General features: G+C 68.9%; 1 protein-coding gene across 1 annotated transcript; it reads right to left on the bottom strand.

The window, feature by feature from the left end:
* Nucleotides 1–1,902: 1,902 nt before the first annotated feature.
* On the bottom strand, nt 1,903–11,404 carry CARHSP1 (calcium regulated heat stable protein 1). The gene is made up of 4 exons (XM_084250660.1): nt 11,373–11,404; nt 4,810–4,959; nt 3,778–3,900; nt 1,903–2,257 (listed from the first exon to the last, which is right to left on the bottom strand). The coding sequence occupies exons 2-4, from the start codon at nt 4,950–4,952 to the stop codon at nt 2,095–2,097; spliced, it is 429 nt and encodes a 142-aa protein (XP_084106786.1). The 5' UTR covers nt 4,953–4,959; nt 11,373–11,404; the 3' UTR covers nt 1,903–2,094.
* Nucleotides 11,405–12,079: the final 675 nt, after the last annotated feature.

The following is a 12,079-nucleotide window of genomic DNA, read 5'->3' as shown; positions in this document are numbered from 1 at the left end:
TTTCACCCTCCAAAACCAAAAGGCAAAGGGGTCCTCCAGGTTTGGGGGAGACGCCCTTACCTACCAGCCCCAGGGGAAGCTCCGGAGCAGCTGCCTCCCCAGGAACAGGCCCCCAGCTTCCTCGCACAGGAGCTAAGAGGCTGGGAGGTCTGGGTTCAGCCCCCTAGACCCCCCAGCTCCGTCTCCGAGGCCAGCATCCCCCAGTCCTCCCAGAGCCCCACGTCCTGGCCCACGTTTCTCACATACTCGACTGAAAAGGCTGTGGCCGTGCGAGGACACAGCTGGAGCCACTTGCAGAGGGCGCCCCGGTCACCCGATTTCCACCTGCCCACCAGTGACGGAGGACCCGGTGGGGTCACAGGGAGCCCCACATCACGCCAAGGCCAGCACAGGCCCTCAGGGAGTTGGGGGTGAAGCCGGGTCGCCGGGCCTCCAGGGGCCACCTGGGGAGCCGCAGACTGGAGTGGAGCCCGGCTGGGCCCTGGCGGGAGGCAGAGCCCGGCGAGGGCAGGAGGGGGGTCAGCCACCCGGGGCGAGGACAGGTCCCACCGCGCCGGCGGCACCCAAGGCCTCCTTGCCGATGGTGAAACCACCCGTCACAGCCAGGCGCCTCCCGCCTGCACCCCCCTCGCTGAAGCCGAGGCTGGATGACCAGGCCACGGACCCGAGAGCCAGTCTCTCTGCCGCCGACAGCCCTCGAGCCCAAGCCAGCGCCGCCGGCGGAGCCCGGGCTCCACAGAGGCCTCGCACTTCAAAGCAAAGGGCCCAGCTACTCCCGCTGTTCCAAGCCAACCCCGGCACATCAGCTCCCGAGGGCCTGTTCACTGGAAATGGCGATGCTCCGGCCTGAGCCAAGGGCAAACAGCTGGCCCTGGGGGAGACGCGAGCGGTTTAGAAACAAAACTAAGCATGCCTTAGCCCCCGTTTTCAGGACAACCCCCTCCCCCAGAGGGGCTTCTCCCCTTCACCTTGGGACTTCAGCAGGCCGGCCCGAGCGAGCGTCCTCTCCCCGGCGGGGACCGTGGACGCCAACAGGTGTTTTTAGACAAAGCCCCTCCCGCTCCCGGCCCCGCCCCGGAGGAGGGGATGCGGCCAGCTGAGCCAGGGCCGGTGGGCTCAGGGCTCCCAACACTGTGACCTTACACCCCGCTGTGACCCCCTGCAGGGTAAGGTGACAGCATCAGGCTTTTCTGCCCTCCCGCCATCAGGAGAGATGATGGATCCTTGCGGTCCTGAATGCAGGCCTGAGGGCGGCACCTGGAGCAGGGGGTGGGCCTAGGGAGATGGGATTCACCTGGGCCGAGACTGGGCTTTTAGGGGTGACGCCAGGAGAAGCCGAGAACGAACAGAAGCAGGAGAGCAGAGCAGAGGGAACACGAGAGAAGGCCGGAGAGCCCAGAGAGATGAAGACCTGCGGGGGGCTGGGAGGCCTGCCAGCCTCCCGCCCCCCGTCCCAACCCCCCCCCCTCCCCCTGCCTGCCGTGTGCCTGGTAAATCCCAATAAAAGACCTGCAAAAGCCACTGAGGACCCTGACTCCTCCTTGACCCGGTCTGCTGGGTCAGAAAACCTGCCCTGTGTCCTCCCTGTCCTGCCCCTACACCCCCCCCCAACATCCCCGCTCCCCACCCGCTGCAGCCAGCCCCCTGGGAGCTGAAAGCGCCTCTGCCCAGCCCAGAGACACAAGAGACGGGTGGCGCCTGGTGGAAACTGATGCCAACTGATGCCAACCGATGCCGGGAACTCGCGGGGGCCACTCCCTGCCCCGGGTCAGACTGGACACTCTGCACCTCCACTCTGTGGGCTGAGCCTCAGGGCAGCGGGGAAAGCGCCACCTGCCCCCCTGGGCTGGGGTTGGCCCCTCCACTCAGCCACCAGATGGCACCTCCTTTTCAAATGCTTTTAATGTTTTCCAGATGGTGAGAGTTGTTGCAGCAGTCAGAGGCGGTCCTGGTGGCCGGGCGCGCCCGTGCCTGCCCCCCGCGCCCCTTCCTCCAGGAGCCGCTCCGAAGGGACCATGTGGTCTCCAGTCCTGGCCTGCCGCCTCCTGCCCCCGAAGTCCCCGGGTGCCAGAGGAGAGGTGCTTCCGGCGAGGCCTAGGAGCTGACGACGTGTCCAGACCAGGTCTCGTGCTTGGTGCCCGGCGCCAGGTGGGTGATGACCACCTCCACGGCCTGCAGCTTCTCATTCTTGGGCGGGATGGAGCACATCTTGTAGGTGACCTCGTCGCCTTCCACCGGCACGTACTCGCCTTCCACACTGCGGGCCAAGAGGGCACTCAGCACCCAGCGCCCAGCAGAGCCCCCGCCCACTCTGGCCCAGAACACCAGCCCCCCAGGTCAGAGGGCCTGGGGCGGCCTCCCGGCCCTGCCACCAGAGGGCGCCACGCGGCCTGACCCCATCCGGCCTTCCCTGGGACTTGGGATGCTGAGACAGGCGGGGCTCAGCCACCTGTGTGCACCCCCACTGCGCGCTCAGTGTGGGCGCCGTGGCCCTGGGATGGAGGTACAGGGTTTGCCTGACTGAGCCAGAGAGGAACGAGAATCAGAGCCAAGGTGGCCTGAGCTCCCGCAGCACGCCCGCCCGGACACCCCAGAAGCCTTCCAGAAAGTCCTTTTCCTGGTTCAAGCTAGTGCCAGGAAAGGTCCTCACCCTTGTGAACACCCCTGGGGAGGTGCCCTTACCTTCTAGAGGACCCGAGTCACCATCTCCCCCATCATGGTGAGGTGCCCATCCTGATGCCCCCTGGGCAAGACCCCAGGAAATCCCCTTCAGATCCTGAACACAGGGCAGGCCAGCTCCCCCGGAACTGGTCTGTTGACTAAAGACTCCTACAGCAGGTGGTGCTTCCCTCTTTGACTTGGCCGCCAGGAAGCTCAGGAATAAACACGCAGCCTGCTTCTGGCAGTGGAACCTGACATCGCAGCGCCTCCACCTTTCTTAACTGGCCCCCCGCTTCCACGTTTTCCTTGCTCAGCGTTCACACTGAACTGTGTATAGCCTCGTGAACCCTACAAGCCTCTTCTGGAAGGAGGCCAGCTGGACTACACGTGCACACGCTCAGGGGTGCTCTCTTACAAGGTGCGGTTCTCCAGCGTCTTTCGCACATCTCGGCAGCATGGAGAACCTGTCTAAGACCTGACATGTGAGAATGCTGGGGCAGAGGAGTGGGGCAACCCTTGTCACTGCAGGCAATTGCCACAGAATCCTGTTTCCAAAACATGGTTTCAGATCTGCTGTGTGGGATCAGGACTTTGCCTGCCGTGGACTGAAATGAAAGACGGAGAGCTGAGACCCAAGCCTGGGGCGGGGGTGGGGTGCCGGAGAAAGCCCCTCATATCTGAAGGCTTCCTGCCATGGGAAGAGAAGCACCAGCTGCAGGACACATCCAGCCCCGAGGCCTAGGATGGGTGGGTCGCACCCAGGCCCCCCTCCACCCCGCCCCGGTTTCCAGACACACGGGAAGGAAGGAAGGAAGAACGTCAGTGAGCAAGTGGCAGGAGGACAGGTCCAGCCTCAAACTTCCTTCCTGGAGCAGAAGGTCCGGCAACCCCCAGCCTCACTAGGCCGCTGCCCGGGGCACAGAGCAGGAAACCAGCCCCCAGACCAAACACAGCTCCTCCAACTCAGAGGGACGCCCCTCCCCACCCACTCACACACATGGTCGCTCAGGCCCACGCTGCCTGGACGCCGCTGCAGCCCCAGACACACTGCCCGGCCGATTCCCAGCCCCACCCGGAGTCGCTCAGCCGCAGACGCCCAGACCAGCCCTGACTCACTCAGAGATGTGCAGGAAGATGTCGGGGCCGCCATCAGCCGGGGTGATGAAGCCGTGGCCCTTGGATCGACAGAAGCATTTGCAGACTCCTTTGTAGACGGGACCCTGGGAAGCTCGCACCGTCCTGACAGAGGGGGCAGGCGTGAGAGGCCCCCAGTCTCCTGGGGCTCCCCCAGCCCACCCAGCCTCCACCCACAGCTGCGCCCCAGGGCACCCTGGCCAGGGTAGCCAGGTACAGCCGGGCAGGTTGCACACTGCACAGCTCCAGGAACCTTCACACAGACGCCAGCAAGAGCCACTCAGGGGCCGCCCTGCTGGCTGAGGGCTTGAGTCTCAGCACTGTCACCACGACGGCCTGCGTTCCAAGCCCGGCCAGGGAGCTACCCACATGGCGCAGCAGATCCCTCCTGGCTCCCCGCTGCTCCCCTCAGCAGTGGATCTGAGTACATCCGCCTGTTCTGCTCCCCACTCTGTCTCTGGTGAATCTGCTCACTCCCCTCCAACTCTTGGCCTGCACCCCGGCTCTTCTACACAAAAATAAAAATCTCAAATATAGCTATATAACTTAAAAAAAAAGTGACCTTGCACGACCCTGGCACATTTTCTCAAGAGTCAGTTCCCCATCTGGAAACTGAGGGTGCCGGACTACAAGTTCTGGGAACGCCCCTCCAAGGCTAGTGCCCGCGCAGCCTGTGCTCAGTGCGGGCTGGCTCCCCGCGGCCCCCCGGCACCCCGTGCCGCCCCTCTCATGCCTGAGGACGCCAAGGTCCAAGGAGGTGAGGTGTGGGGGGGTCTTGTGCGGGGGTCAAGCCCAGGGATCCCCAGTAACTGCTGCCAACCCCACCCCACAGCCCAACGCCTCAGAGGCTCACGTGGGCCTGGGGTGCCCTCCAGAGCTTAAGCGGTGCCGCCCCAGTTTCCCACCACCTGACGCCAACCCCAAGTCTCCCCATTTGACAGACAGGGACACTGAGGCCCCGAGGCCCCGGGGCTCAGCCAGTCTCGGGGACCCTCCCCAGAGCCCGAGACTCACGCAGAGAAGGTCCGTGTCCGGCGCGTGGGCAGCGGGCTGGGGACCACGTTGCCGCGGAGGGGGGACGGCGAGCGCTCGTGGGCCCGCTGGGTGTCCAGCAGCCCGACCGTAGGCTGCGACGGCGGAGGAGGCTCAGATGACATGGCTGACCTGGAGGGAGACGGGGGGCTCTCAGCAGCTCTCGCACCCCAGGGCCCGCGGGCCTGTGCCTGCCCCCGGTGCTCTCCTGGCGGGAGGCAGGCCCCGGGTCACTTCTCCAGAGACGCGCCTGCCTCCCCCACTGTCTCGGGGCTTCCGGGACCCCCCACAGGGGGCCGTGGGGGGACCCCCCTCTATCACAGCTCTGCTTGGAGGGCCAGACCCCCGTGACAGGGGCCATTGGACCCTCTGTGTCCCCACGCCCAGCCCCTGGTGGGGGAGGACAGGGGCCTCCGTGCCAGCTCCCCCGAGTCTGGCCACACAACACACCCCCACCAAGGGCCAGACAGAAGGGGGCGCCACCCAGCGTCCTCCGAGAGCTCAGAGCCTGGGCAGACAGGTGGGGGCGCCTCACATGCACAGGCCAGGCAGGGGGCCCAATCGAGACGGAGCAGGTGACCACCGAGGCCCCCTCCAGCCGGGCGTGGCTGCAGGTCAGGAGGAAAGAGCAAAGCCGGGAAGGGGTGAGGGGGAGCTTGGACCAGCCCTTTTCCCCCTCTAGGATCCACCCCTCTCTGCAAGGCGGGGGGCTCAGTGGGCGCCGCTCAGCACCTGCTGGGGGCTGGTGATGGGGACCTGGGGTGGGAGTGGAGGGCAAGCAACACTTGCCCGCCAGAAAACGGGGCCTCACTGAGCCTCCGGCAGGTTCACGGGGGGAGGTCAGAAGCAGCCCACCCCAAAGTGGGTTTTTGGTCTCTCCCCGGGGTTTTCAACTTGAAAACGCAAGCCCGTCTTTCCAGCATCCGGAGCCTGCCTCCTAACCCAGGTGTCCGGCTACCCTTCAAAAGACCAGCAGCTGACACCCCTGCACCCCCAGTTCACTGCCCCACTTCCCCATTTACAGAAGCTTTGTGGCCCCAGGGCACTGAGTTTTCAAGCTGCACCTCCCAGTAATGCCCAAGCCCCCCAAGAAAAGGGCGACCTCCTCCCAAGAGGACAAACCTCTCTCCCACCCCCACACCGCCCCAGTCCCCCCCAGGCCTCCACACTTCCCTGTCGAGCTTCAGTTCTGATGGGCTGGACAGGGAGGGGGCCAGCTGGCCTTCTGGAGGAAGTGACATAGCCACCTCCCGACCCTCCTCTGCTCAGGCACAGCCACGGCTGGGAGGACCGCCAGTGCGGGGCGCCCCCACCTCATAAAGGCCCTGGCCGCTGGGCTGGGGGTCAGGGCTCCAGCACAACCCGCCAGCACAGGTCATAGAGTCCTAGAATGTTCCAAAGCGCAGGGTTCTGGGCAGAGGACAGCCCAGGCCTCCCAGGACAGCAGGTGGGGCCACAGGGACCTGGCATCACCAGGCCAGGCCGGGAACTGCCCTCCCCGCTTCACCCAAAGCCTCCCTGCTTTCCTCCGGAGTCAGGTCCCTCTGACTCAAACCCCACCCCTTTCCGGCTTCCTGACCTTCCACAAGTTACTTAAGCTCTCTGGGTCTCGGTTTCTGCATCCAAGAGGGAGGCTGTACTCGTCCTGGCTGCACGGCATCGTCGTGAAGCTGATTGAATCGACGCCCGCCGAGCGCTGGGCACGGCGACGGCCCAGGCAAGTAAGCAGCGGCTGCCAGCTACCATCGCTGATATAATGTCACCATAAAGTCATTCAACAAACACGTGCCAAGTCCTGATTGTGGCACTGGGGAGGAGGGATGATCTGGAGCCAGGTGAAGGAGCACTGAGCAAGGTCATCACAGGCTCCCAAGGGTACACAGGAGATTCAAAGCCCACGGTGTGGGGGTGCCACTCGAGGGGGGGGGAAGCCGGGCCCTAAACTGTAAGAAAGAGCTCACCATCGAGAAACAGGGGCGCTCTCCTGAGTAGGGGAAACAGCCAGTGCAAAGGCCCTGACGTTGCTGAGGATGCAGGTGACTGCACTGGCCAGGAGACCTTGAGTGGGCGCTGGGGCTGGCGGGGGCGAGAGCAAGGCGGGTGGAAGGGAGAGAGGTGGGGGCAGGAGGGTGACAGGGTGGGGGCAGGAGGGGTGACAGGGTGGGGGCAGGAGGGGTGAGGGGTGGGGGTGGAGGGGCGGAGGGGTGAGAGGCAGGGTAATGACACACCATCCTCCTCCTCCTCTCCACCACGTCTTCCTTTCTGCACACCCACTCGAGTCTGTCCCAGGCCCCGTACCCTGCCTGTCTCCTGGGTTACTGAAGCCCCGCCCTCTCCTCACCCCAGCCTCAACGCCCCAGACACTCGCAATCCCTTGCAGGTGCCACAGAAACCATGAGCTCCATGGCCCCCCTGGGAGGGTAGCTCTGGTCCCTCTATGTCTCCCGGGCAGCACCGAGGCTGGCACAGAGCAGGGGTGACCCAGACTCCCCCACAGGAGCATTCCCACCCCCTTGCTGTGAGTTCAGTACCCGGCCAGTCCGGCAGGGGAGAGGAGAAACTGAGGCACAAAGCGCAAAAGCTAGGGGAGGGGGGGCTGCTCAGGAGACTCATTAACCCCCACCCTCATGGCTTCCTGCCCCACAGCTGGGCTGCAGCAGCTGGAGCAGGCCCGCCCACCCGGCCAGCTCGCCCCACCCCCGGCCCACAGAGAGGCGGAGTGAATGGCCTTTGTGTGGGGGAGCCAGGCTCAAAGTCCAGCTGTAAGGAAGAGAGTTGCTGGAGAGGCAGCCAGCACCCAGGGGCCAGCTCCGGGGGCTCCACGGCTGCCCCCCAGCACATACATACAGATGGGAGGCCCCAGCCACTGACTCCAGCAGGGCGTCCCACAAGCACCTGCTCTCCCGGCAGGACTAGGGAGGAGGCAGGGCCAGGCCTGGGGCCAAATGCCACACGCCAGGCATGTCCTGGCTGCGTGCTGTGCGTGCTGTGCGTGCAGTGTGCATGCATGCCTGGCTGTGCACATGTGCCTGGTGTGTGCACAGGGGTGTGTGTGTGAGTCTGCACCCACACACCCCCCCATGTGTGTGCACAGGCTGGGTATGCCTGGGCGCCCCCAGTAGCCCAGGTGGGCGGCACCAGGCCCCCAGCAGACAGGGAGCGCTTGCAGCCACCAGAGAACCTTAAAGAATGCCACGTCCTGAGCAAGGAGCTGCTCCTGGCCTTCCGCTAAGCGCGGGAACCCCAGACCAGCATTCCTGCCCTGGGAGTGCGTGTCCTAGAAGGGGGCGCTCGCGGGGCCTCAGGAGCAGCACCCCGGGGCTGCCGGTGTTCCCAGCACTTCACACCCCAGCTCATTTCATGCCCAGTACACACCTGCTCTTATAATGGGGTCCCACCGAGCGCCCCCCTCAAGCTGAAAGGATGGCAGGTGCAAATGCCTCACCCCCCCAGCCCCGGCTCAGGCCGCCTGCCTCACCCCTGCTCAGTGCCTCACCCCTGCTCACAGCCCTCTGTGAGGAGAGCTGCCGGCCCGTCCCTCCCTGGACGCCCGCCCCTCCCCGGACACGGCGCCGCCGGCCACAGCCTGCAGGCCTCCTGTCGCCGTGACCTCGGGCTGACCCCGCCTCGGCCCAGCTCCCCAGCGAGGACGGCGCCGCCGGGCCAGAGGGGAAGGATGAAAAGTCAAAATCCCAAGCAGGTTCCTCCTGCTGCCGTCTGAGTCACCATCGGAGCACGAGCGGGCGGGCGAGCGCGGTGGTGGGCGAGCAGGGCCTGCGGCCCGGTCACGGAGGACCTGCCCGGCCGGCCGATGCTACAGATGGGGGGCTCCGCTCTCAAGCAGGGGGTCCGCGGAGATGAGCGGCCGGCCTTGCTCCCCCGCCCCATTCCCGCCTGCCCCAGGGAGGGGTGTCGGCAGGACCTCCGTCCTGGGAGAAGGCACCCAAAGGGGCCTCAGCCCAAAATAGCCTGGGAATTTTCCACAGGCTGCGGGAGGGCCGGGAGTTCCGCTGGCGCCAGGCTCTGCACTTCCAAGCCCCCCCAAGCCGGCCCCATGTCGGGGCTGTCACTGATGCTGAGGAGCCCCTGGGGCCCTCCTCCTGCCCACTCCACGGGAAAGCCCCCCATCAAGCAGAGTGGGCGGTGCCACTGGGGGCGGGGCTGGCAGCAAGTTATCAAGAGGGTTTTGGTTCCTGCGAGCTCCCAGAGGTGCCTGAGGCCCGAGGCCGGGACGCTTCATCCTCCGCAGGCACAGCCCCACCTGTCCCCGCCGACTCCAAAACAGGCTCCTGGAGCCCGGCCAGGCGCGGGCTGGGGTGTCCCCACACCTGTGGGCCGGGCGGGGGCAGCGCCAGCGCAGGCTGTGTGGGGGCTCAGGGCATCAGGTGAACCCCACAGGGCGTGCTCCCCTCCCAGCTCCCCACAAACCCCTGGGAATGGCGACAAGCGCAGGCTCTGATGCCGCTGGGAGGTTCTAGGGCCTGAGAGTCTGGGGGCGTCTGGGGCGCAGAGTGGCTGGGCCGACCACTTGCCCACCTCCCTGCAGGGGGCGGCAGGGCTGGCTGGACCCATGTAAGAGGGTGGAGCGGAAACTGGGGGTTGAAACTCCAGATGAGTCACAGTTACCCCAAATCACCCTGCTCCTCCTCTCCCGAGGCAGAGACCCCTGCTCCCCTGCGGGAGCCCCGGGAGCGCCGAGCAGCGGGTCAGCTGACTCCAGACTTGGGGGTTGTTGCCGGGGGCTGGAGAGGCCGGGGGAGCCCGAGGCCCGGGGGCTCCGGGTCGGCCTCTCTCCATCACTGTTCCGGACAGAGCCGGCTGGGGGAGCAGCGGGAGGAGGGGCGGAGAGCCCCGGGGCCCCGAGGGGCGGGCCGCGCCCTCCCCGTGCCCCGACCGGAGCCCGCGGCGCCCACCGCGAGACAAACACGAGCCCAGCGGGCGCACGGCTGGAGCCCCAGCCCGGCCGCGAGCTGCCCTCCGTGCCGGGGACCGCCGGACCCCAGGACCCGCGAGCGTGCCGGGACCCCGAGGCGGCCGGCGACCCCGCTGGCACCCCCGACGGTGCGGCCGGCCGGGCGCCCCAGCTCCCGCCGCCCGCCCCGCGAGCCGCCCCGGGGTTCCCGCCGGGACCCGGGGGCCGGCGCTCCGGGGGTTCAGGTCAGGCGCCCGCCTCACCCCACGGCCCCAGGCGGCGCCTCAGTTCGCGCGTCTGTCCAGGGCAGCGGCGGGGGCACCCAGGCCCGGAGCGCACCCGCTGGCTGAAGCTGCGCCCTGGGGCTGCCAGGGCCGGCCCGAGGCGGCCGCGAGCGAGCCCCCCACTCCAGCCCCGCGACGGGGCACCGCCCCGCTCCCTGCTCCCCGCGCGGCGGACAAAGAGAAACCGGCCCCCGCCAGCGGGGATGCGCCGTCGCCCCCCGGGGCCCGAGCCCGGGCTGCGCGCCAGCTCCGCGCACCCCGTCCCGAGCGCTATGGGGGGGCTCGCTCCCGGGGCCGCGCGGCTGTTGGGGGGAGCGGTCGGCCTGGGGAACCCCGTCACCGAGGCCGCGGGGGAGAGAGAAGCGGGAGCCCCGGGGGTTCCCAGCCGCGCCCCCGGGAGCGAGGCCTGGCGCGGGGGCTGGCGCGGGCGGGTTGGGGGCGCCGGCAGAGGCTCCGCTGCAACGTGGGGCCCGACGGCCGCGCAGACGGGGCGCGGCCTCACGCCGCGGGGCGCTGGCGCCGACCATTTGTCACAAGCCCCCTCCGGCTTCGGGGTGGCGAGGGGGCGGCGGGGCAGGGCGGGGGGCGCAGGGGCCAGAGATAAACTTGCAAAGGCAGCAGAGCCGGAGCCGACGGCCCGGCCGGCGCGGGGTGCTCGCCTCCGCCCCCCTCGCCCGCGGCGGGGGGACGCGAGGGCCGCCCCCTGCGGGGTGCCCGCCGAGGAGAAGCGGGGCGCGCGGGGCGCACGTCTCCGCGCCCGCCCGGCACAGCCCCCGGCGCCGAGGCCGGGCCGGGCCTCCCCCGGCAGAGCCCAGGGGCCCGGGCTTCCGGCGCCGACACCCGAGCTGGCGCGGGGAAGTTCTCCGCCGGCCGCGGGCCCCCGTCCCGGCGCCCCCGGGCACGGCTCCTCCTCCCGCGCCCGCGGCCAATCGCGCGGCGCCGGGACGCTCCCCCTCCGCGGGCCGGGGTCCCCCGCCGGCGCCGGGGCCCCGGGGAGGCTCCACTCCGGGGCCGCGCCCCGAGAGCGCCCCGCGAGCGCCCCGCTCGGCTCAGCCGCGAGGGGACAGCCGGGGGGGCCCGCCCTGCACGCAGAGCTCGGGCGGGCCGGCGGGAGGGGCCGCGGGCGGCCGCCCCGAGTCCCGCCGCGGCGGCCACACCCCCGCCCCGAGGCGCAGCCCGCGCTCCCCGAGACGGGCCGCGGCGGCCCGGGCGTCCCCACAGCCGGGCGCCCCGCCCGGGGCCGGCTGCGGCGGGCGGGGCGCCCCTGCGCAGGGTGGCGGGGCAGCGGCGGAGGAGCCGGCCCAGCCCCCCGGCGGGCCCCCGGGGCCGCGGCGCCCAGAAGCCCCTACCTGGAGACCCGCTCGGCTCCGCCGGCTGCTGCGCGGGGACTGCGAGACGGGCCCGGAGGGGCGGGGCCGCGGGGCGGGCTCGCCGAGGCCACGCCCCCGGGGCTCCCAGCCAATGGGGTCGCGGGCCCGGCGGGCCGGCGGGGCGGGGCGGGGCGGGCCGGCGGGGGCCGGGCGGGGCGGGCCGGCGGGGCTGGGCGGGGCGAGTCGGCGGGGGCGGGGCGGGGCGGGGGCGAGTCGGAGGGGGCGGGGCGGGGGCGGGGCGGGCCGGCCCGACCTTTGTGTCTTGCGCGGGGCGGTGCAGCGCCCCGCCAGAAGCTCCGCGAAAAGTGGGAGCAGCGGCCCTCGCGCCCCGGCGGGTCCTCCCCCGACCGTGCGCGCGGGATCCGGCCCCGGTCGACCTTCGCTCCAGAGTCCGGGTGGACTTGGGGCGCCGTGGCTGTAACTGGGGGAGACGCAGGAATGGCCGGAGGGGAACAAACCACCGAAGAACAGAGGAGGGGAAGGAAGGAAAACAGCACAGGAGCGGGGGGCTGTGGGTTGCATTCTCTCTCCCCATCTTTGCTTTGTTCTTTTTTTAAAAAAAGGATTTATTTGTGCCTACAAGAGCTGGGGTACAGCGGGGGTGGGGTGTGAGAGGACTCACCAGAGACAGAGCGGGGAGCAGAACAGGCAGATCTACTGAAATCCACTGCTGAGGGGAGCCGCGG

Source organism: Talpa europaea (assembly GCF_964194135.1).
Source record: "Talpa europaea genome assembly, chromosome: 12".
Classification (NCBI taxonomy): Eukaryota; Metazoa; Chordata; class Mammalia; order Eulipotyphla; family Talpidae; genus Talpa; species Talpa europaea.
This window is presented reverse-complemented; position numbering and strand designations above follow the sequence as displayed.